The sequence below is a fragment of the Eretmochelys imbricata genome, chromosome 6, assembly GCF_965152235.1.
Source record: "Eretmochelys imbricata isolate rEreImb1 chromosome 6, rEreImb1.hap1, whole genome shotgun sequence".
Lineage (NCBI taxonomy): Eukaryota > Metazoa > Chordata > Testudines > Cheloniidae > Eretmochelys > Eretmochelys imbricata.
Genome location: NC_135577.1, coordinates 46,692,058 through 46,718,697, shown reverse-complemented (window position 1 = coordinate 46,718,697; position 26,640 = coordinate 46,692,058). Strand labels below are relative to the sequence as shown.

Genomic DNA, 26,640 nt, shown 5'->3' with positions numbered 1-26,640 from the left:
TCTAGTGATTGTAACAGTGATTGGATATAGGATAATCTAAGCCCATAGGTTTGGCACGCTCACTCTGAAAGGGAGTATGACTGCTTGGATAAGACTTGGGCCTACCTGATAAGTGACCTGAATTATAGTCCCAACTTTTCCTGAAGTGACCCTGTGAAATTTATTTCTAAAAAGTGGAGTTAATACTTGGCTGATGTCTACACTTGAGGTATGAGGCCTTGTTTGGTAACAAAGGTTATGAAGTGTCCAGAATTATAACTAGCAGAGATGAGACCATAAACGCGTGATTTCCTGTCACCCAGCTTAGTGCATATTCCCCTAGGCTATAGGATATTTGGAGGAGAGGTCTCTCTCTCTGAATGCTGCTTGACTTGCTGGTGCAGCAACAGAAGAGGTAAACAGATTCCGCTCCAATGTACTATGTCCAGTACACCGCAGATCCCCCCAGGATAGGGTCCACATTTTGGTAGGTGCTATTCGCAGTCCCTTCAGTTCCCAGATGTGTTTCAGCAGAGTTTGTGATGGCTTCCATAGACTCCCATTGGATCAAGCCCCAAAAGAGAGACTGCAAAAGATTCACTTTTTTTTACCCAGAATCTAGAAAGTGTCTAGTGACCTAGAAGCCCAAGTGCCACTGACTTTCTCTGAAATGGTGAGGTGATATATGGGTGAGCTGAAAAAGCCAAGTAGGATGGGGAGCAGTGAGGAAAAGATAGACAAGAAAAGATGGTGGCAGTTAAGGGAAGGATTGGGAGGGTGGCTTAAATAGAATAATGCAGCAGTAGCAGATGTTTTGAAAAATGGTACTCTTTGGTGCAGGGACCATCTTCTTGTTCTGCATTTGTATAGCTTCTAGCACAATGGGATCTTGATCCACAATGGGGACTCAGAGGTGATACCATAAGGCAAATAATAAATAATAATAATGTCGCTAAGATAATTTGGATAGGAGCTAAGTGTTTTAAATATAATTGGGGGAATCCTGACATTGCTTTAGACATATATGTGTTTTAGAGTAAGATCAGAATATAGTGTGCAAATGAGTGAAATGTAAAAGACCAGAACTTTGATCACAAAGGACTTTCATTATTCAGATATTGATCTGGATAGGATTTCAGTAAAAACAGTGGGAAAATATTTCTGGAAATAGTGCATGTTTACTTTCTTATCTGCTTTGCTGAGCAGAGTACAGGATTAGAGACAATTCTGAACCTAATTGTATCAGATGAGCCAGGTATGAGAAAGAGGACTGAAGCTAAGGAGCATTTAATGTATATTGATCAGAATATTATTAGAATTTAAAATACTAGCAAGAGTGATAACTAGAAGGAAGCAATCAACCAATTTTGATGTTAAGCAAACTGATTTTGTGGGACTATAACATATTCTGAGAAAATTGCAACTTCATTTCCTATCTGTGGGGGACATCTATTAAAATGGGAACATAAAATATATACTTAGCAATGTTATAAATGAAAACTATCCTGGTTTAGTTCAAACCAGAATAAATGTCAGCTGTGGACTATGTGGTTAACTAGGGTTATATAAAGTAATAAACAGAAGGCTTATAAAAATATAAACACTCTGCTAATGAGGAAGAATATGAGATCTATGGAGAACAAATAAGCAAAACAAGGTCAAAAGACAGATGAACAAAAGGAAACACTATGTTCAACTGCAGGAAATAATAAGCTGTTTATATATGTGGGTGTGCATAAAAAGGCATAGGCAGATATAGAAGGATATATTTACTCAAGACTTAAGGTAAAATAGAAAACTGGCTCCCCAAAAACAGTAAGGCATTAAAATGGTGCTATTTTTAATTTTGCAACAGAGAATGAGGATAAAGAGCTGCCTAAATCCAGAATAAAAATTTTTGGTGCTGTTTTATCCTAGATTTGAGTTCATATCCATTTAGAATAAAAATAGCAGGGGAACAGGTTTTTAAGAGGCTGTGTTAAAGCATGGTACTAGGATTTAAAATAACTTGTTATTAATAGCATTGTGGTGTTCTCTGTTTATTGTGTCATCTGCTCATAAATGCTACTGAATGTTTACTGTTATTTGTAGTTCTAAATAGGTCCCATCTGGGAGATATATGTTTGTGATCATTCTTCATATTCCTTCCTCTTCTAGAAGAGGACAGGTTTAAGGAACCAACTTATATCTGTTTGGTGGAGACTGAAACAAAGGTCATTCTGGGAAATATAGCCTTAAACTGAAAACTAAACCGTGGAAAACAGGCTCTAGGGGCTGGAGTCTGAACTCAGTTACAGCAGTGTAGATTTGGAGTCAGTTCACAAAAGCAAAAATTTACGCTGATTTCTGAATCTCCGGTCAGAGAAAATTTGGGGAATTATGTCCTTATAAGGAAGTGGTCATTTCTAACATACTATCCTTCCTGGCCTGACTGCTGAAGGGAATGGTGATTTCCACTGATTGCAACTAGGTTGCATTGATTCACACCAGCTGAGAGTCTAGCCCAAGGAGGCATCAGTGAAAGAACAGACTTAAAAGATGTGCGTTATTATTGCACAAGACACTTAGCTAGATGATCTATTCAAAAAATAAAAGGAAAAAACCAAACCAAACTAAAGAGCCCTTCATCCCTACCTATGAATAAAATAAAAAACTCACCTTGCATTCTGTTTTTGCCACACTTGCATAGGACAGTTACAGTCTATTGCTCTAGAGAGGATGAAAAAATCACTCTAGAGCAATAATAAAAATGCATTTTTAAAACGAAGTTCCTAAGAAGTTGAATTTATTCTCATTTGTAAAAAGAAAAAAATATTTTAATATGACATCACTGTAGTATGCTTGAATATCTGGGAGGGATCTGATTAAAATGAAAGGAAATGAACTGCACATGCTTTTGACGGGATTCATCAACCAGGAAACAAAACCTACACATTAAAAAATGAAGAGTTAACACAGAATTCAGACATCTAGAAAAAAAATACAGAAAATGTTGCCAAGCCATGCCATAAATATATCCTGTCGGGAGCTAGACATTGTTTAAAGTGTTGATAGTAGACAGCAACAAAGAAGAAAAAAAGGGGTGTTGAAAGGTATATAAACAGAGACCTCTTCCTGTACAGCTGCCCTTTACCAGTTGTCGAAATTAAAAGTACAGTATATTTAATTTCCTATTCAGGGATTTGTATCAATCTGTAGCCTGAAATAGATATATATGAAACAAACATATCTTTGGAAGTATTCTTCCTTGTAACTAATCATTCCTTCCTGCTTGTTCAGACTAAGGCCTGGTTCTTACTAAGTTTTGGTCATTAGCCAAAGATAATGTTGACAAATGCCTTGGTGACCTCTTTCCTGTCAATCAGCTCTAGATGTGATAGCAAAATGTTATGTAATTGGGGTCCCTAGGATTTATTTTAGCAGTACATCTTTTCAAAAATAAATGGCCAAGCCTTGGCCACTGGCTGCATCCTCTTTGTATAGCTCCAGTGGCACAAAGGGGACCCTGGGATGGTGTAACGATAGCATGGCCAGTTGGATGCTACCTGCTCCCATCCCACCATCCACCTAGCATACGGAACATTCTTGGGTGGACAAGTAGCGTGGACCAGGAAAGGAAGGGGACAGAATGCAGAGCCAGAAGATTACTGTGCTCCAGCAATAACTATCCAGTGGAGTGGGGCACCTTCTTCGTCTCTCATAGATAAGTCCCCTGCCTCATCATGGTGTATGCTGTCCTCCTTGGGGAAGCTGGGGATGCGCTTCTCAATATTCTGTGCCACAACTCTGTGGAAAGCACTAACTCTGTGACACTTTCTGGGCTGGAAGCAGAGGATGGGAAAAAAAAAGAATCATTTGATTTTAACAATGGGCATTTTTAAAGGAATCAGTTTTTCAATACAAATCCACTTGCAATTACAAGGTGACAGAAAGAAACATAATGCATATCAAGAGACAAAAGGGACAATCATATAAGGCCCAAGACAAAGCCCACTGAGGAATCTTTCCATTGAATTTTGGATCAGACCCATCATAAATGTCAAGAAGTAGGAGAAATGGAAACTAAAATAGACAGCTGAGCTATGCACAGTCCTGCAGACACTTCTGTAGTAGGGAAGCTGAATTGCTTCCTCTTTGTTGGATCTTGTCCTAAAAGACGATATAATCATAGACGATAGTGACTAGACTGAGATCTTGTTATGTAAGTAATTCTTTAAAACATTCAAATTGTTTTCACTCTTATGAGCATCGTGTAGATTTTGTATTAACAGACATACCCCACAGGAATTAAGATTATAAATGATCTAGTTTAACCAAAATGATTGCTGTAGGTTTCACATGGTATGTACAAAAGTTGACATTTTTTGGATGAGTGTGGTTTACTTCAGACATTTAGTTAGTGAAAATTTGAGTGCTTTTTGAGCACTGCTGTAGAACTGTTATACTGTCATATAAGCCATTCTGAGCTTTTATAATGAGCAGGCTATGGAAACAAATGATATTTTAGGAAGAATATATAAATTTCACAAAATTGTCATGGAATACCCACAAAATCATCTATGCTGTAGAACTCATTAATTACATGATATCTGCAAACCACTTTAAAGATGAGAAGATCTATATTGTTTACTTTAAGCACTATTATTAAAGACCAGATTCTGATACACTTTGAAATATTCAGTGGCACCAATAAAACTATTTGAGGAGTAAAATGCTGCTCATCATAAGGCTGATAAAATTTGGCTCTAAATTAGCAGATGTATTGTATATTGTTTGACTGCAGGATCAAGGCTTTGAGGCAAACAGATATTGTAATGAATGTTACAGTGGGTCATTTTCTTAAAGTGAAGAAGAGTTTGAATATTATTGTTATATTTCACATCCGTTTGTTTTAAATATTAACAAGCTAAATTGTTAGCTATCCACAGTCAATTACACAGGTGGAAGTCTGTTAACTTCAATAGTTACTTCTGATTTATATCAGCATGAGACAAGAGTCAAGCCCTTGGGGCCTGATTTTCAGGTGTGTTAAGCATATATGAAAGTCAAAAGGAGTTATGGGTGCTAGGTAATTTCAAAATGAGGCCACTAGTTTTCAGGTAGACACTGAGGTTAAAAAGTGTACCTAAGGAAGAGATTACATTACACTACATTAACTATGTTACACTACATTTAAAAAATGACATTTACCCTAATTTGGATGTTTTATTATATTTAAATAGATATAACATAATTAAGAGAATAACAAAACACCTGAAAAATCATGGTATGATATGGTCTAACCAGCAACATTTCCAGAAAGAAATATAGTGTGTCACAATTCTCTTAGGCCATATCTACACTACCATTTATGTCAGCAAAATGTATGCGCTCAGGGGTGTGAAAAAACACCCCTCCCCCAGAGTGACATACGTTTTGCTGGTGTAAGTGGTAATGTGCACAGCGCAATGTCAGTGGGAGAGCTTCTGCCACTAATGTAGCTACCACAGCTTGTTGGAGGTACTTTAATTATGTCAACAGGAGAGCTATGTCTGTGTAAAGTCTCTAGTATAGACATTGCCTTAGAATTCTTTAAAGGTGTCAGTAAAGTAGTGGGTAAAAGAGAACCTGTTGATATCATTAATTAGACTTCCAAAAGGCCTTTGATAAGGTCCAGTGCTAGATGCTACTAAAGAAATTGAGTGGACACAGGGTGAGAGGTATTGTGTTGGATAAAAATGGGCTAGGAGACTGAAAGCAAAAAGTAGGACTGAAAGGTCAATTTTCATTGTGGCCAAAGGTTAACCATGGGCTGCCTCAAGGTTCCATACTAGGTATCCATGTTGTTTAATATATTTATTAACAGAAAAGAAGAGAGGGGAATGAGAAATGAGGTAACAACATTTTTTGATGATACAAGGTTATTCATGTTAATCAAGTCCAAGAAGACTGAGGAATTTCAGAGGGACTTAATCAAGCTAGGATAATGGACAACATGATGGCAAATGAAATTCAGTGTTGATAAATGCAAAGTAATGCACACTGGAGGGAAACAATTAAACCAATTGTATACATTACAGAGTTCTATATTAATGGTATCAGCTCAGGACCTGAGTGTAGACAACTCAACTGTAGACAACTCAATGTGCAGCTGTGATCAAAAAAGGAAAGAAGACGTTAGAATGCTTAAAGAAATGGGATGATAAAAATAAGAGAACATTATAATGCCTCTATATAAATAAATGGCGTGACCTCTTCTGGAATAGCGTGTGCACTACTGGTCATCCATCTTAAAAAAGGTATTGCTGAATTACAGGAAGTTCAGAGAAAAGTGATGAAAATTATTGCGGACCCGGAAAAAATCTTTCATGTGTAGAGAGATTGTAAAGACAGGGATTGTTTAAATAAGAGGGGCATGATAAAAATATGTAATGGCAGAGAAGGTAGAACAGGAATTTCTGTATCTCATAATGCAAGAACAAAGGGACAGACATTCAATGAAATTAAAAGATAAGAAATTCAAAATTGATAGGAGAAATTTTTCACACAATGTTTACTTAGACTGTGGAACTCAATGCCACAGGAAGATGCTGAAGTCAAAGTCATTGAAGCCAAGAACTTCGGAAGACAAAAAAGGTGATTGGACACCTATATGGGTATCAAGAAGGTTCAGAGTCTTCATAATTACTGATACACATTTTGGAAGGGATATTAAAACTCATGCTTTAGGGCTTAAACCAATCACAAATTATTACATATCAAGATGAGCCCTATGTGTGGAGGGGGACTGATTATGCTGAAGTATACAGTGCTGGCCACTTATCAGGGAATACTGGACTAGATACTGAGTCTGCTCCAGTCTGGTAATTTCAATGTTCCTCTGTAAAGAATGTTCATTTAACACATACTGTACATATATGTGTCCACATGTGTGTGGATGTGAAAATTTCTGTTGTTTTGACCACTACTGCAATCATTTCCTCGGTTTTCTTTTACAGGGTGTTTGGGGCTGCTATATTACTGACTGCCACTCTTAATATGCTAATACCATCTGCTGCTAAGGTGCATTATGGGTGTGTCATCTTTGTCCGGATCTTGCAGGGCCTTGTAGAGGTATGGAAAAGAAGTTGGAGTTACAAGAAAATGTGATTGTGGATGTTCTTTAGTTGCTAACCAGCAGTCTTTGTTATAAGTGAAAAAAATAGGATTCCAGTTAAGAGTTGAATCCTAGTGCAATGAAATGCAGCTATTTGAACTGTTAGGTCACGTTTTCAATGTATCTTTCTTTCGCCTATAAAATTACACGGTAAAATCCACCCCTGTTCAGAGGGCCAGCACAGGGCATACACCACCATTTAATTCCCACTTAAGCCAATACTGCATAGACCTTGATCTGGGGCGTGGTCTCCCACACAGGGTAGTTTGTGGACCAGCACCTGAGAACAAGCACTCTCTTTAAAATCAAGTTTGTATTTCTATAATAGGCATTGAGCATGCACCCATTGACATCAGCAGGAGTTTTGCAACTGAGTTCAGTGGGAGCAAGGTCAAGCCTGTATTGTAAATTTGATTGTCTCATGAACATTTTTAGACCAGATTTGAATACATGGTCTCCAGATCACCAATGAACCAATTTTTGAATGCATCTTATTATATAAAAACCTTAGATTTGGGTGAACAAGCTACGTGCAAGGTGGATAGTTAGTGTACTAGCCATATTTCCACGTGCAAGTTAGGTAGTGAGGTATCCAACTATATATATTTGCATGCACAAATGTAGGCCCAGTCTTGCAAATTAATTTATGTAGGCAGAACTTTACACCTCCTGAGGAAGAGGGAAAGAGAAAAAGAAGACTAGGAGATTAAAAAGTAAAACAAGATACTTTTAGACTTGTCACATTAAACTATTCTCTTTCCCTCTTTGATGGACTTCTGCATGCAAAACTAGCTTCTGAGCAGGATTGTGAAGAACATTTGCATGGATTCTGGAAACATCCTAATTGGAGTTTTGCGTAACTTGTTGAAAATTCACAAAAAAATGTCCAACTTGTAAAACAAGAAAAGTTTTGAATTTTAAAATTATGTTCAGTTGAAGATCAAATATTATATTAAAAGAAGGAAAGATACTACTGTTCTAAAAATATGCAAAAATCCAAATTTTAATGTGTAATTAGCTATTAAGTGAAATTTTTGTAAAAACTTACTGTATATAGCAAGGTTGCAAGATGGTCCATAAAAATATTAATAATTCTGAGTGAAATTCCATTATTTTTATACAGTTAAGGCTAAACCTGTGTTGCAGAGAGAACAGTCATATTTGAAAATGAAATCAACTAAAGATTTCAGATTTCCTTTTTCATATGTGCTTAAAAAATTTATTACAACAAAGACAGTGAGAAAGACTTCACTTGCAATATTTGCTAGTCTCCCAGAATCACACTGCTCTTATTTTCTAGGGTCAGGGTGAAGGGAAAACGGCTGATTTTTAGCTTCTATGTCATTGTACTTTCCAATTACATTACTGGTGGCTAGAACTTAGGATAGCTCAAGTATGGTCTAAGGGAAAAACCTGGATTTAGGAGAAGTCAGGATGCCCAGAGTTCTAATACTGGCTCTGCCATGGATGTGATGGGTGCCCTTGGGCATGTATTTCACCTCTGTGCCTCACTTTCCCCACCTATAATTATTGTAACCACCTATTTCACAGGGGCACTGTGAATATTAACTAGTTATTAAAGTACGTATGGTGTAGTAAACACATAGGGCTTGATCCAATTTCCATTCAAATCACTGGGAGTTTTTCCACTGTAAAACAGGAGTTGGATTGTGTCCATGCAGTGCTATAGAAATTCTAGTATAATTATTAGACCATTATTTTCTTTATATTAGTTTTAAACAGAAATAAATGCACAAACAATACACCGACTAATTGATCAGCACATGCTAACTTGTGGAATGCCGACTCCACAGGGTGTCACTTATCCTGCCTGCCATGGGATATGGAGCAAGTGGGCCCCTCCTTTAGAAAGAAGTAGGCTAGCAACCACGTCCTTCTGTGGTAAGCCACCCTTTAATATTGTCCTCTTCTCTTCTCCCCTCCTCCCCCAACAAAATTAAATAGTCCAGTAGAGAATGTATTTCCATTTTCAATCATGTCTCTCTTGTTTTATAGGTTCCTATGCAGGAGCTGTTATTGCAATGCCTTTAGCTGGGATTCTAGTGCAATATACTGGATGGTCTTCTGTGTTTTATGTGTATGGTATGATAGTTTTTGTTTACCTCCCACCATTAATACAGGAATCTAGTCTGTGCTGTTAACAGCTGCATTGTTAACATAGGATGAAAATAAAGGAAGACTAAAGTTTGAGTCTAAACATACAACCTAGAGAAATAGGTGTTGGAGGAAGGGAAAATGTGAAGGAATTGTAAAATTAGAAGAAGAAACAATGGTCTTAAAGAGGAGAAATTTGGCTGAATGAAAGAGAGAATTACTTTTATGTTGTACAATCACCAATTCATGATGTCTCATTCTCCTCCCATTTACATCAGTGTAAATCAAGAGTAGCTGAACTGAGATTGATTGGCAGATCCTCAGATGGTGTAAGTTAATTAAGCTACACTGATTTACAGCAGTAGAGTACATGGCCAATGGAATTAATTATTCAATGTAAAACTTGTATGAAGTAGAGAAAGATCCCATAAAGAATGAGAATAGATCTGAACTACTGGGAAAGATTTTGAGGAAGTTTGAAAACTGCCCTGCAGTAATGCAGAGAACTGGATTAGATGCCTCAAAGTGGCCACAATTTTTAGGGCTGTATTAGAAATGTATAAGTCAGAAGAAAGACCAAAGCATAAAGGTAAAATTTTATATTATATGCATAAACACACACTCTGCGTAATCCCACTGAAAACATGGGGTGTAAGACATGGGTTGAATTTAGTTCTAAGGGTTTATTTCTCTAATCTAAAATGACTTTTAGCCAGAATGAATACCTCTTTATGGTATAATATAATTAACCAAACTAATCACAGGAAAAAATACAGAATACCACACAGCTCTAATTAACACTGTTCATTTCACATGCCTCCTAGTATATCACACCAACAGAATCTAGAAAATTTCACATAAGGACTGTTACATAGACTAGACATTTTTAAAACCCATTTCAGTGTTGGTATGAACAGGGAATAAGTTCACTCAAAATGGCACAGAAATGTGGTGGAAACAGTGCCACAATCTTATATTTTTCAGGTAAAAATGTTAGTGTAGTGAATTACTAACAGTGACATAAGATAAGTAGAAATGAAATTTCACTCTAGGTAGAATGAAACTCTGAAGCTGTTTCCATGCACTGAAATATACCAGTGGCTATTCAGGACTCAGTGATTCTTCATTTATAGCAAAGTCATTCTGTAAATGAAATGACAGCCTCATTATGGGCCCAACCTGGTAAACACTTCTCACCGATAGTAAGTGTTTGTGGGATCTGGTCTTTGTGAGAACGACTCCGTAAAGAAGGCAACTCCAAATGCCATTGAAATGAGATGTGCTGGTATTTTTCCTGGTTTGTTGCTTTAGTGCATTTGTATTTCCTTTCAAGGTCCTTCTTCCTTTTACATTTTCAACAGGGAGCTTTGGGTTGGTCTGGTATATGTTTTGGCTTTTGGTGTCATATGAGAGTCCTGCAAAGCACCCAACGATCACAGATGAAGAGCGCAGATACATAGAGGAGAGCATTGGAGAGAGTGCCAACCTCTTAGGTGCAATGGAAGTAAGAACTTTATATATATTTACATCAATCCATACAGTGGTATCAGATTATAGCATGGTTTTTGGGTGGAGAGGAAAGGGGTAAAATAAACTTAAGAGAGTTAACACCACTCAAGATAGGATGTAGTTATTCTAGACAATTCAACTCTCCAGAAAACAAATTCCATCAGACATGCCTGTATGGCTCGTGCTATTACATAAAGCATACAAGGCTTAACTCTTCCCTCCTTTTAATGGGACTACACATGGAGTAAAGGACTGCTCTATATAAGGGTGACAGTGGATCAAAGCTCTTGATCATGGGAAAAGTGGCCTACGCCAAATGAAAAGGGTTTGAGATAACCTTTTCACATAGTTGGCAAATCTCATGAAGCTTCCATTCCTTTAGTTACCATTCCCCAATTATCCCCCTTTGCAGCTTTCTTCACTTCTTTGTTAGCTTCCCAAAGCTTTCTGCTCCCTTTGTATCACCCCCCCCCCCCGATCTCAACACAATCCTTACTATGTACAGATATCAAGTACATAAATTAGGCTTTGTCCAGTGAGTTTGTTTTTGCACAATACAACAGAAATACTGTGCTATTGAACCACTGATGTTCAGTTAATCTACACCAGTTGCATTTTTCGGTTAGCTTTTTTAAAAAAAAAAAAAATCAGTATTTAAAAGTGGCCTATGCGATGAGTGATTCTGAGGATATTCCTTTAGGAGCCATGCTATCTCCCTCACAGGTGCAGAGTAGCTGCCATAGAGGGGAACTTGAAGGTGCTAATCCTCCTTGGAGCAGCATTAACTCCTAATCAGACATTGTCTCTGTGGAGCTTTCCTGATATTGCAGGGAAAGGAGGAGCATACTGTGGAGTGGGTGTTTCTCCCTCACACTCCACGCCAGATCTAATGCCTCACCACATGTGGAAACCCTGGGGGTTGTTAGGCTCTAAATGAGGTTTCTAGGTCTAGGACAGATGACAGTGTTTCCAGTTCCTTTCCATTCGATCCCTTCCCAACCATTTTACTGTTAAAATGAGGAACAGATAATGTAGAGGCAAAATTGGGATACACAGTGAGATGCTGAGAAGTAGAATCAGATAGGGCTGCATCACCATCTACTCTAAGTTCAGTTTGCCTGAAAGCTTATGAACTGAAGCAAGAGAAGCTCTCACAATTCTGTACCTCTGACTATTGTTTTTAAATTGTACTATATAGCTTAATTGCAGAGATGTAGGGGGGATAATAGTTCTCACCTCACCTTTGAGAAACAATTGTAACTTCATTATTTAAGGCTGACTTCAGGAAGAAGTCCTCATGATTCTACTGGAGTCTCTTTCCAGTTATAACAAACACCCTTTCAATAAACGGACCTTTGGGCCCTGTGTAGTTTGAGATTATCCTATACAAATTTACATCTCAGAGAATGCTATGAAGTCTGGTATGAAATGGAGACATTCCTAACAGCCATTAAGTAAACCTACCATGCAAAATGAGCACTTTCCTATTCCTTTAATTTCTAAAAAGGTTTAAAGATATAGCTTTACAAATGCTAACTAAGGAAAATCAGCCATTGCTGTTTGTTTCTTAGCTTTCTAGCCTCCTCTCTTACCCTATCAACCTTCCTAGTCCTACCTTCCTTTATCACTGATTCCCAGAGATCTCTCTTTATAGTATTTTCTAATTGGGTCAGACCATTTGCTCTTGATTGAGCACAGGCTTAGGCTCTTTTCCCATGATCAAGAGCTTTGAGCCACTGTTGACAGCTGCAGTATCCAGTTTGAAATTCAATGGTACTTGTGCTCCTCAATGACATAGGTGCTTTTGAAAATCCCACACTTGATGAAAGAAATATGCTTCAGATTGAAATTTTAAACACAACGTCTAAGGCTTGTGGCAAATATTATTTAAAGAGAAATCAGTATATTCTGCTCAGGTTTGGGTTGGAGATTTCCTGTTTCATTTATTTGTACTTTCATTATTTAAAACTGGATTCAAAATTATATTTGGAAGTGATTAGTCTGTATTAATGGCTTAATTGCTTTTGATATGTGCAGTATGACATTCTTCCCAGGGCATTCACCATGCCCTCCTCACCAATTAAGACTCACTTAACCCTGTCTAAGGATCTTAAGTAGAACTTAATAGGTGCACAGGGCATTGCACATACTGTATTAGAGAGAGTTTCACCACTTCCCTTTGGAACCATGCCAGTTTTCAAGACATAATGGACCTAATCCTACCCTCAGCTGCACCCAGGAAACCTCTTTGAAGTAATTTCCATATACTCCTATATGGAAGAAACCTGGCCCAATGTGGCGCTCCAGTCAAGTCACTGGGACCTGGATCATCAACTTAAACGTTGTGATAGAGAGCAACACAATGCCTAGAAAAATCACAGGAACAACTGTGTGATCCACAAAGCCTAAGCTGTGTGCCTAGACTCCTTATACAATCATGCCGAGAGACAGGCACGTAAGCATATGATACACAAAAGCCAACATGCTAGGTGGGGAGTCCCTTAGATTAATCAATGGGAGATGCTGAGGGGAGGGCTGTGTCCTAAACCCTGCCAAGAATTAGATGCCTATCTCTGCATGTGATACACAATGAGGAGACCCTCTCCTGGAGTCAGGTGACTTAGCTGCCTAAGTTGTTTCTTGTAAGAGTGAGTTAGGTGCCTACTCATTCCACATACAACAGCAGGAGGAGGAGGTTGTTTTGGTGCCACCTACCTTATAACTTTTAATCCAGTGATTGGAGCACTCCCCTGGGACACAGGAAACCAAGGTTCAATTTCCCTCTCTGCCTGAGGGGGGACCAGGATTTGAACAAGGAGCTCACACACCACTCAGAGGCACCCGTTAATCACAGAGCTATGAGGTAGTCTAATGGGGGACCCTCAACCTCTCCTGTTGAAGGTGCTCCATTGTGTTTAACTAATTAAAGAGCCATTGGAGCATGTGTGTGCCCTACCATCAGGCTATTGAGTCATTCTCTCTCTCTGGCCCAGTGACTATTTAAGTCTTTATCCAAAGTGGAATTGCTTTAACAGGCAAGGCCTGGCTCTGTAGTTTAGGGGGGTAGTATTGTGGCCTTGGCAGGCAGGGTGGAAGGTTCAAATCTTGCTAGGGTATCACCTAGGTAGTAATCTCTGCATGAATTGAAGGAACTCCCTATGAGAATACCCCCTTAACCTGCTCTTTAGAGCACTCTCCTGAGAGAGGCGTGGAGCTCCCTATTTAAATCCTTTCCTGTTCCTCAGATGGTGGTGGTGGCAGAATAGAACCTCAGTCTCCAGCATCCTAGCTGAGCACTCTAACCACTGAGCTAAATGTCATAAGGTGGGGACCACCTGACAGATTTCAAAATGGGACCCAATCTGGTAGGTAGTCACTGAGCATGCCTACCAGATTGGGTCCCAAGAGTGAGACAGGTGCTCCTCTGCCTATCTTCCCCTGGATCCTTTTGGGACTTAGGTAGGTAGGACATAGGTGGCTGAAAGCCTGGAGTGAGGTTGCAGTGCACATGCCCAGAGGCAGAAACTTAGGTGCTGCGGGAACTTTTACCCTGAAAACTTAGATGCTGAGTGAGTTTAGGTACCTACAGAGTTTGGCAGCAGTCAAGCAGGAGTTTGGTGCATCACAGCATTGCCTAATATGAATGACAGTATTGAGTAAAAAGAAAAGGAGTACTTGTGGCACCTTAGAGACTAACAAATTTATTTGACCATAAGCTTTCGTGAGCTACAGCTCACTTAATCGGATGCATTCAGTGGAAAATACAGTGAGGAGAGTTATATATACACAGAACATGAAAAAATGGGTGTTATCATACACATCGTAAGGAGAGTGATCACTTAAGATGAGCTATTACCAGCAGAGAGTGGGGAGGGGGGGAAGAAAACCTTTTGTAGTGATAATCAAGGTGGGCCATTTTCAGCAGTTAACAGGAATGTCTGAGGAACAGTGGGGCGGGGGGGAAATAAACATGGGGAAATAGTTTTACTTTGTGTAATGACCCATCCACTCCCAGTCTCTATTCAAGCCTAAGTTAATTGTATCCAGTTTGCAAATTAATTCCAATTCAGCAGTCTCTCATTGGAGTCTGTTTTTGAAGTCTTTTTGTTGTAATATTGCAACTTTTAGGTCTGTAATCGAGTGACCAGAGAGATTGAAGTGTTCTCAGACTGGTTTATGAATGTTATAATTCTTGACATCTGATTTGTGTCCATTTATTCTTTTATGTAGAGACTGTCCAGTTTGACCAATGTACATGGCAGAGGGGCATTGCTGGCACATGATGCCATATATCACATTGGTAGATGTGCAGGTGAACGAGCCTCTGATAGTGCGGCTGATGTGATTAGGCCCAATGCTGGTGTCCCCTGCATAGATATGTGGAATTAATTTGCAAACTGGATACAATTAACTTAGGCTTGAATAGAGACTGGGAGTGGATGGGTCATTACACAAAGTAAAACTATTTCCCCATGTTTATTCCCCTCCTCCCGCACTGTTCCTCAGACGTTCCTGTTAACTGCTGGAAATGGCCCACCTTGATTATCACTACAAAACGTTTTCTCCTCCCCCCGCCCCCACTCTGGTAATAGCACATCTTAAGTGATCACTCTCCTTATAGTGTGTATGATAACACCCATTTTTTCATGTTCTTTGTGTATATAAATCTCCTCACTGTATTTTCCACTGAATGCATCCGATGAAGTGAGCTGTAGCTCACGAAAGCTTATGCTCAAATAAATTGGTTAGTCTCTAAGGTGCCGCAAGTACTCCTTTTCTTTTTGCGAATACAGACTAACACAGCTGCTACTCTGAAACCTGTCAGTATTGAGTAAATTTGACTTGCTTCACTGAATACTATTGCAGACATTTGTCCATTTGCTCAGGTGTCTATGCTAAGTCTTTGATTCTCCACATACTTCTGTATATGTTTTACTTTATTAACATTAAAGCCAATGGAACTACTCATGTGTAAAGTTAAGCACCTGTTCCTTTGAACAGTGGCTAAAATAGCATGCATGATAAGGGAAGCGTAATATTCATTAACCAATAAAATATTAACTGGGCTTTTCTTTCCACGTTTCAGAAATACAAGACTCCATGGAGAAAATTTTTTACTTCTATGCCTGTCTATGCAATAATTGTTGCAAACTTCTGTAGAAGCTGGACTTTTTATTTGCTGCTTATTAGTCAGCCTGCTTACTTTGAAGAGGTGTTTGGGTTTGAAATAAGCAAGGTATTTAATCATAATGTAACATCAGATATTTTTGAGTAGCAATAACTGACGAATCATGTTTGTAGATCTTTACTTGGAGTTGGAAAATTGTAAGCACATATTTCCCAGTGTTTTATAATTCTTGAAGCTCCTTTCCAGTGCAGAAAATCACCATTCCTTTTATGTACCAGCATATGTGAGTGAAGTGACAAAACTGAAAAGGGATCGTATCCTTTTGGTTAGGCTAAAATTTACACATAGTGCACTCGCTAAAAATTTTTTAAGAGGAAATACTTTATAGTGACCTCTTTGGAGCCATACTGGAACATGACTTTGCATTAGTTTTGGGGTGTGAAGCATGCAAAGTGCCTCTGCCATGTAGACTGCACAAAGGCCCATCGCAACTGAGGTCCATCGGTGCACCCTCTGGAGACCATGGTGCCCCCAAGACTGTGGGGAAAGTTGCAGGGAAAGTAGGAGCATCCCCTTCCACCTCCCTCCACTGGTCTGGAGAGTACACTGGTAATAAGGGGAACAGCAAGCTGCATCATCCAAAAAAAAAAATCGTGCAGATTGCATGGTCCCCTATGCATTGGGGCATTCACCCAGGAATTGCACCTTCCATTCTCCCTGAAGTTGATGCTGTTATGTATCACCCCTTACATGGGTCAGTGGCACAATCTGACCAATAAGGACTGATCCAAAGCAGTCTTTCCATGGAAGTCAGTGAGCAAATCAGGCCCTTGATTTGCCCATTAGATAGATGGAATAATAATTTATCACCTGTGTGTCTTAGGTCCTATGCTGCAAAGAGCGAACAGAAATTTTTCTTAGCTCAAGTGGTAGGGGCCTGAGGTTTTGGTGCAGGAAGGTTTAAATTCTATCCATGTTGTTACTATGAAGGTCCAAGTGTCTCTGGCGTGCAGCATATTGAGAACCAGAAAACCCTAGGTAGCCACAGAATTGTTTCAATATTATAGGATAAAATCACAATTATATTATGGCATTCAGCAGTCATAGATGGGCATAAGCTGCAAAATGCATATCCAGATTCTGCACCACTCACTCTCTCTCAAAGTTCAGATTGAGTTTTGGGTTTAGCCATCACACAGAGAAAGGGACCAGTGGTGAAATTCAGGTCCAGATCCAGGATTGGATTCTGATCACCTATCTTCCCACCTCCAAAAACTGTTTTTGATTCCATCCCCTCCTTAATACACCTTATATAATAGTGCAGCTTCAAAGAAAAGTGTGAATGGTCTATGGGAATTTAACACTGCTTCTAACTTTTTCACAGAAGAGGAAATATTAGAAGTTCTAGTTCAAATCCATTGTGCCCTTTCCATTCGCTGATGAACAAGCAACATGGCTGCTTATCATGTTTCACTTGTTTTTGTACAGCAGATAAATTAATCTGGAAATTTAAATGTTAGTCTTCATGTGAGCCTATGTACTGTTCAATGTTCTGGGTTAAGGAAATGAGTCTATTTGGGGGTATTCTAAGAACTTTTTTGTAGTGTATGTTTCTAAAGAAACCTCTTCTATTGGGCATATGATTAGAATGGTCATTTCATATAGAGTTAGTCTTAATGTTTTAGCCCCAAAAATTGTTTTAAGAGCTAGATATTCAAACAATGGTCCACCTATTGTAAACCTAGAAAAATATTTTTGGCATGAGGACCAATATTTTAGCTCCCTCACATGGAGCTTGTTTACTGACAGTGGTTGCAACTGAAAAGCCAACATTTACCTGCCAGTATCTTATGGTGGTACCTGAAATACCGCAGCTACTTCCTATTCTAAATATCTGACTAAATTGAAGTAACACCTGCTTTCATCAGGGATGAATCTGGCCATCTGATTAGCTTTCTATCTTGTAAACTACAGCAAAGTACAGAATTTCACACTTCAGATGGAAAAAGGAAGAGATCATTTTCTGCCTTTGATCATAGTGCATTTTGTAAAAGGTATCACAGAAATGCTGTTTCCTCACATACCCTCATTTTTAATATTATCCTTGGCATACATATTTATTATATATTTTCAGTGAAGGATTTTCTGTGAAGTTTAGTGTGTGTATGGAGCCAATCGTCAGAAAAATACCACTGATTTACATCTGTGTGTGTCATTAGTGTGTAGCTTACATATGATTTCTAAACATTGAGTATTCTGGGCCTCATCCTCAATTCCTTGCCCATTACAAAGTTCCACTGGCCTCAATAGGAGTCTGAAAGTTCAAGGAATGTAGATCCAGGACCTCTGTGCTTCTTGATGCTTTTTAGTTCTGAAAACCCCTGACTTAATTTACCTATTGATCTGTATCCTGTAATGTTTAGTACTTAGAGTTCCATGCATGATTCCCAGTTTGTCTTGCCTATCATTTAGCAGAGAAAATGGCAAGTTACAATCATGCACATTGTCACATTTCACTCATTTAATACAATTAAAATCAAGATGCCTGCTTTAAACACCTACCCTGGACTTGTAGAGAATCAACTAAGTAGTTGTTGATTGCCTGATGCTTCAGAAAATGATAAATCAATATTTTATTATGGTGCCAACACTTCCCATTTGTCATTATTTTAGGTGGGTATGTTATCTGCTTTGCCGCATTTAGTGATGACCATTATTGTGCCTATTGGGGGACAGATTGCAGATTTCCTAAGAAGCAGGCAAATTCTTTCAACCACTACCGTGAGAAAGATAATGAATTGTGGAGGTAAGTCACTCTACCTTATTTATAGGTTTCCCGTATACCTTGAAGTTTGCAGATGATTTTAAACTGCTCAAGATAGTTAAGACCAAAGCAGACTGTGAAGAACTTCAAAAAGATCTCACAAAACTAAGTGAGTAGGCAACAAAATGGCAAATGAAATTTAATGTGGATAAATGTAAAGTAATACACATTGGAAAAAATAACCCCAATTATACATACAATATATGTATGTATAATTTAGCTACAACTAATCAGGAGAAAGATCTTGGAGTCATCATGGATAGTTCTCTGAAGATGTCCACACAGTGTGCAGCAGCAGTCAAAAAAGCAAACGGAATGTTAGGAATCATTAAAAAAGGGATAGAGAATAAGACAGAGAATATCTTATTGCCCTTATATATATCCATGGTACGCCCACATCTTGAATGCTGCGTACAGATGTGGTCCCCTAATCTCAAAAAACATATACTGGCATTAGAAAAGGTTCAGAAAAGGGCAACTAAAATGATTAGAGGTTTGGAACAGGTCCCATATGAGGAGAGATTAAGGAGGCTAGGAAAAGAGGAGACTAAGGGGGGATATGATAGAGGTATATAAAATCATGAGTGGTATGGAGAAAGTGAATAAGGAAAAGTTATTTACTTGTTCCCATAATATAAGAACTAAGGGGCCACCAAATGAAATTAATGGACAGCAGGTTTAAAACAAATAAAAGGAAGTTCTTCTTCACTCAGCACACAGTCAACCTGTGGAACTCCTTGCCTGAGGAGGTTGTGAAGGCTAGGACTATAACAGGGTTTAAAAGAGAACTGGATAAATTCATGGAGGTTAAGTCCATTAATGGCTATTAGCCAGGATTGGTAAGGAATTGCTAGCCTCTGTTTGTCAGAGGGTGGAGATGGATGGCAGGAGAGAGATCACTTGATCATTACCTATTAGGTTCACTCCCTCTGGGGCACCTGGCAAAGGCCACTGTGGGTAGACAGGATACTGAGCTGGATGGACCTTTGGTCTGACCCAGTATGGCCATTCTTATGTTCTTATGAATGTGATTTAGAATAGAGTCCATAAATAAATTGCATATGTTCATTTAGGAGCCATGGCTAAGTTAAGTATTACTTTCACCTTTTACTTGTATGATAAAGATGTGGCTATTAAACAAATGTGGTTACTAACTGAAGGTGACCTCCAAGCAGAGATATAAGGTTGTCCACTTATGCCTTCTTATTTCATTCACTGCAGAAATTATTTAGAGGGACAAGGGGAACGTTAGATATTTAAAGTCACAGATAGAGCCTAGTGAGATTTTCAAAAATGTCTGAGTAGGTTAAGTATTCAAGTGTCATTGAAATCAAGAGGGGTTTGGTGACTAACCTGCTAGGAACTTTTGAAATCCCATCAGACCTATCCACATCTGTAGGCACCAAATGCTTCTGAAAATCTGGCCCAAGATGCCCAGTAGAGTTTCTTTCTCAGGCTCCTTTCCCACTCCTTGATCCTCCCTTTTTTTTTCTTCCTGTCCTTTGGGACATAGAGAATTTTACTGAGGGAATGGTGGTTGCCACCATGGGATGAAGGTTTCATACATGTCTTTCCCCTGTTTTATTTCCTCCTGTCTGCCCAGTTTCTCCTCACTGAAATTCAACTCCCTTCTGGTGTAGACAATGGTGGTAGCCATTACAAAAAGATTACAAAACAGTGGCTTTAATAAGGAGACATTATAAAAGTTCACACAATGTACGAAATGGGTTATAGGCAGAATTCTAGTCTAAGACTTTTTAGAGCTATCTGAAGTTACTCACAGTAGATTAAGGTAAAGGGCTTCCCAACAATTTAGTGTGCACCAAACAACATTATTCAAATGGCTGAATACATACAAATAAATACACTATCACATTATTGACCTCCACAATTGCAGACAGAGTCTAAGTGAAAAATGAAGTAGCGGGGAAAATTGGCCCAGTGTGTGTAATTTTTAGCCATCTACTGTATACTTCTGTGTGCCCTTGAAAAGTTGTTATATACTCTTTGCATTACTCATAGTCTCAATTTCTAGTGACTGGACATATGAGAAGAGAATATAACTCTTACAATGAGACTCCTTCAGTTCGAGGGTGAAATTCATACTTAGGCCCTATGCAGCACTTCAACCTTTAATACAGATAGCCATAGGGCAAATTTCACCTGCATAATGGAGGTACTGCATTTGGATCACTGTGAAAAGAGACAGACAGTTACAAAAAGCTGGTATGCAAGTACTGAACAAAGAGGTTATTTGACATTGCAAAAGTGTGTGTTTTCTTGTGGGGAAAGAGTTGTATAATTATAATACCAATTAAAATAATGAAATAAAAAAATAATGTTTTTTCAATGCTTTTTCAGAATGAGTACCAGATCTGGTGCCTTATTGCTTGCACTTTTTAATAGGTAGTTAAAACTGATATGTTTCCTTATATTATTTCTCTAGGTTTTGGTATGGAAGCAACTCTTCTTCTGGTGGTGGGGTATTCTCATAGTAAAGGAATGGCTATTTCATTCTTGGTACTCGCTGTGGGCTTCAGTGGATTTGCCATATCCGGTAAGTTACCATTTCTGCTAAAAGGGGGAAGTTATTTCATCTCAAGAAAAAGATAATGTGAGGTCCTCACTCAGTTTTCAGTCAGTGACATTAAAATTGAGTAAGAACCTCAGGTTTCAGCCTGGTGTTATTTATTATCATTTTCAGAAAAAAGAACAATGAATACCACATCTTGTATATTATATTTGCTCAAGTATTTCCATTCCCTGCCCCCATATACCCTGCATGTAGATAAATGCAAATCTATTACTGTAAATTTTGCTTTGGAATCTGCCTTCCAACAATCTAGCTTGAGTTTTACATGTTGTTTCTACTGTGTATTACAAAATAATAAAATCAGTTATTGTTTTCTTGATGTAGTGCATATTCAGAAGCTGCTTTCTCTGTTTTAAGGTTTTGCACAACTCCATTCCTGCCTACATCTCAATACTCATACTTCCTTTCTCATGCACTTGGCATTACCGGGGTCATCTGCCTTTGCATCATTTTCCTACTGTCATCTTTGCAACCTCTCCCATGCAGGCACAAATGGAGTTAGGCTTTGTGACACTCAGCATTACAATGTGTAACTTTTAGGTGCTTAAAAATCACTGCAATTCAGAAATCTTGAGTTCAACACCTACGTTCCTCTACAATGAATGGGGAGACATAGGCACCTTAGACTGCAATTCACAAAATCCAGCATGCTAGGCAGGCAGTTGCCTAAGCTACCCAATGGGAGATGATGACGATAAGGGTGTATGCTAAGCCCTGCCCCAGTCTTGGAGATAGGCACCTATCTCTGCTAGCAATTCTCAGCTGTGAACCTTCTCTTGCAGTCAGGCGCTTACATTGTTTTAGTAAGTGGCTGACATGGGACGGGGAGAGGAGCAGCAGCTCCCTCATAACTTTTAACCCAATGGCTAAGGTATTCATCTGGGATGGGGGAGACCCCAGGGTTAAGTCTCTCATCCACTTGAACAGGAAAATGGATTTAAATGGGGCTGTCTTGTGTGAGTGCTCCAACCATTGGGCTATGGGATATTCTGGTGTGGGGCTCCATCAGTCTCTGCCGTTGACCCCTCAATAAATAATTAAAGAGTCACTGGAGCACAGGAACTGGAACTCTCATCTCCCAGCTGAATGCTCTAACCACCAGCCGAAAGAGTCATTTTCACATTTGTGCGCTCGCTCTTTCTGAGCAGAGAGAGAGAGAGAGAGCATTCTAGTCCCCCTATTCTAAAGTCTTTAATTATTTATCCATGGTGGAACAGGTTCAACAGGAGAAACTGAGGAGTTCCCACATCAGACTATCTCATAGCTCAGTGGTTAAAACACTCACTGGACAGGAAGCAAATCCCTTCTTAGCCACTGGAGGGATTTGGGAGTGGTGGTCTTCCACCTCCAGCTGAGTACCCTAGCCACTGGGCTAAAATTTATGAGGGAGTTCCACCCTTCCTCACCCCCCCCCTCGGCTGTTGTGTGTGAGTTTGCTGGAGACCCAGTTCAGTAGGCAACCTCTGAGCATGCCTATGGGGATTGGGCACCTCATGAGATTTAGGTGACTGAACTCCTATCTTCCCCTAGTTTGTGAATCACTCTAGGGCTTAGGAGAGAGAGAGAGAGAGAGAGAGAGATGACTGGACACCTAGAGGGAGGCAGCAATGTGCATGTCCTGAAGCAGAAACATAGGCACTTAGGGAACTTTTACCGCAAAAAAGTAGGTGCTGATTGAATTTAGGGGCATAGGGGTTTCAGCAGAAGTTTTGTGCATCACAGTGATCCCAAAACTGGGACTTAGGCACCTAACTCCTTTTGTGCACACAAGTCCTTATATCTGGAACAGCCTCCATGATCATTTATGTTAAACATGTACTGTATCCTTATTCCAATCTCTCATTAAAACTCATTAACAATGCAAGACCTATCAGCTCTAGTTCTTCTACTGAAAATAACTTAATTCCATCATTATAAAACTCCTTTAAACCTAGTAACAAACAAAATACTTAACAAAGAGAACTTTGTGGCGTGTCCAGTGTTTACCACAAACTTTCTGTAAGAAATTGGGCCCTGAAAGGATGTATTATACTTTATGTTTTATCAGTTGTCCTCTCTACACCATCTATCTTTTTCTCTGATGCCTAGAGATCCTGGTATTCAGATTCTGTTTTCATATATTTTTGGTGCTTATCTGGGGAAATTTTAGAGTCTTGTAACTTCCTAGAAACACTTTCTCCCCCCACCCCCCCAAGATTCTTTGAACAGTGGTAGTCTACATTTGAAAAGAATTTGCTTGTTGGAGTTGCAGGAAATAAACACAAATGTTTTTTTTTACATCAAACAAATATGAAATCTTTTTAAAATAGTCTCCTTTTATTGATTTTATCTTACCCTCCCACACAAAAACAGCCATTACCCTGATGCTTTGTGTGACCAAGAAGATAAATGTGGAGAAAATGAAGAGGAAGTGACATAGGCTGTAACAGGAATTGACACACAAAATCTGTAATTTACAACATGAAAAGGATGTGAATTACACTGCAAGTCCCTCTCTGAGAACTTCCCCCAAAGCCTAATCATTTTGTGGGTTCAATTTCCCTCCTCAGAGTTTGTTTTTTAAACAGATTTTTTTGGGGAAAAATACATTTGGTATCATTTTATAAGCTGTTTTCAGTTTAAACTTAAAGCACAAATCTGTCTCATATATTTAGTCTTCACATTGTCCTGTAAAGCACCCCAAAAATGGCTCTATATAAATAGTCATGGACACATTTTATGGTGGGAATGCACGTTTGTATTTGTGTTGCAGGATTCAATGTCAACCATTTAGACATAGCCCCAAGGTATGCCAGCATCTTAATGGGAATTTCTAATGGAGTTGGGACGTTGTCTGGAATGGTTTGCCCTATAATTGTTGGAGCAATGACAAAGAACAAGGTAAGCTGTAATGTGGTTTTCAAAATAATTCTCATTAAATTCAAGTGGAGCAGTTTAATTCCACTAGTATTAAAGACAAAACCCATTCCTAAAATTACTTTCCATATCCCTTAACTTCTGGCTTTATCCACTAACTATCCAGTATTTTGACTTCCTGGAAATCTCTGAGCAACCTTTATCATATGCCACCTCAGTCAGGAGTCTCCTGCCCTTTGCTTCCTCAGTTCTGTTGAATTTCCCAGACTGCAACTGTCTTTATGTGGATATTTATTACCCTCTCTTAAAGTAACCAGCTCCTTCATAAGGCTCGAACCTTCCAGCACACAAACAAGGGTTTAAATTGTTTAGATGGAATTAATAGCAAGTTTGACACACATTTCAAGTATGAATTTTGTACATTTTAAAAAAACGACATTTAAAAAATATTCCCGGATTAAATAGCCCTTGAAATTTTTCATAACTAAAAGTAAAGTACAAAAGGAGAATAAGGTCTAGTGACTGAAAGTACTCATGGAAGAGAGAACAAGTGTAGTGCAGGGGAAAGCAGTAATAAACCTGAATGAATTGGAAGTAGTGCATTTGTTTCATGACACTCTGAAATATAGTGATGTTTTCCTTTTTTAACTGGTTAACATTTTCACTAGGGACGCCCTCTTATCCTCTTTGATGTCAATGGGTGTTTGGCCATAGCTTTCAATGGTTCCAGGATTGAGGCCTAGAACTGGAAACAACAGTCCAGATTCTTTGGTCTAACTGAGCAGTGCTTGACACAGATTTTGCATTTCCCCAATACTGGGGCCAGGACCTCACCAGCAACACTCTTTTCCCCTCAACCACTGCCACTCCTCTGCCAGATGCCAGCAGACAGGATTTCCTCAGGCAACGGGATATTTCTCAGGGTGCTAAATATTTTGGGTTTCCAGTTGTTTTGCACTGCACACAGCAGTGTAAGAGAGCTGAAACCGACCTGAATATTGGGTCAGATATTTTGGTTAGCTGGTCATGTTGACTTGTGCATATGGATTAATGATAGAGGAGGTGCTTTGTTAATTGATTTTTACAGAAGTTAGCCAGTAAGTAACAGAAATCTCCTGCAGTTGTACAAATTGAGCTTTTAGACTAGGATTATCAAAGGAACCTGAGGGAGTTAGATGCCCAGGAGTTGGGCTCTTTTGAAAATTATAGCCTCAGTGCCTTAATCAGCCCTTTCAGCTCAGAAGAGCCATCCAGTCTGTGCTGCTATTTTGACTTAGCAATACTCTTCTTTACAGACACGTGAAGAGTGGCAGTATGTCTTCCTTATTGCTGCTTTAGTGCATTATGGAGGAGTTATATTCTATGGCATATTTGCTTCGGGAGAGAAACAACCTTGGGCTGACCCTGAACAGACAAGTGAAGAGAAATGTGGTTTTATTCATGAAGATGAACTTGACGAAGAGACAGGGGACATTACTCAGAATTACATAAATTATGGTACCACTAAGTCTTATGGTGCTACGACCCAGGTCAATGGTGGTTGGCCAAATGGTTGGGAGAAGAAAGAAGAATTTGTACAAGAGGAAGTCCAAGACTCATACAACTATAAGGAAAGAGAAGATTATTCATAACAAATCTCAATATTGGATATATTTTGTAGTGTTTGTGATTAAATTCATTGTGATTGTTTGCACACAAAGAATGTGGTATAAACATGTAAACACATATCAAACAGGAAGGTCTGTTTAAAAATAAGGTTACCATTAAAGTGCAATCTGTATGAATTGTGATATGTCATCACCTCCTCTCGGGTGTATCCATTCTATAAACATTAGAGTTTTAAGGGTTTACTGGTCAAAACTATAGAGGCAACTAGATACTTTCTGTATACATGAGCTAAAGCTCATAATTAAGGATTAAAGCACAACTAACCAACTAAGTTGGCACATCCAATAGTCTGTTTAGAAAGCCAAAAGTACTTGATCTTTAAAAAAATGCACTTATATATTTGTTACACTGTATTGGAAGAGATCATAAACTGATTGTGTTAACTATACACGTTTAATCAGTAAAATGTAGAGATTGTGTGTTTGGTCTAAGACAAGGACTTTCTTCAAGAAGGAAGGATTCAGTCCTAGACATCTATAAGGGATTGATACATTTATCTCCAATGGGAATTGGATCAGACTGTATATTTATGGTGATTACATGCTGCAGGCTATTCTGTGATAAATAAAAGAATTTATTTGGGTGTTTTATATCAAATGTTTAGGCACAAATTCTTATTTGTATTCTTTACAGAATATAATGAAATTATAGTATGTGTCATGTTCTTCCTTACATTTACCAACCAGTATACAAACAACATATAATGTTCAATCTGAATTTTCATGCAGACTATAAAACAACTTTTGCAAGAAATGCTTCAGTGTATTTTTAGTTATAGTAAATTACTTTGTACTGGTTGCAAATCACTTTAGAAGAAAAAGAAAGATATAGCC

General features: G+C 38.7%; 1 protein-coding gene across 1 annotated transcript in view; it reads left to right on the top strand.

Moving 5' to 3' along the window:
• The window catches only part of SLC17A6 (solute carrier family 17 member 6), a 47,470-nt gene extending 21,700 nt beyond the window's left edge, over positions 1-25,770 (top strand). The window contains exons 4-12 of the mRNA XM_077820138.1: positions 6,957-7,071; positions 8,929-9,016; positions 9,131-9,217; positions 10,591-10,733; positions 15,825-15,974; positions 18,540-18,672; positions 21,137-21,247; positions 24,036-24,163; positions 25,435-25,770. Coding sequence (XP_077676264.1) covers positions 6,957-7,071; positions 8,929-9,016; positions 9,131-9,217; positions 10,591-10,733; positions 15,825-15,974; positions 18,540-18,672; positions 21,137-21,247; positions 24,036-24,163; positions 25,435-25,770 — 1,291 coding nt within the window. The remainder of the gene's footprint in view (positions 1-6,956; positions 7,072-8,928; positions 9,017-9,130; positions 9,218-10,590; positions 10,734-15,824; positions 15,975-18,539; positions 18,673-21,136; positions 21,248-24,035; positions 24,164-25,434) is intronic.
• Positions 25,771-26,640: the final 870 nt, after the last annotated feature.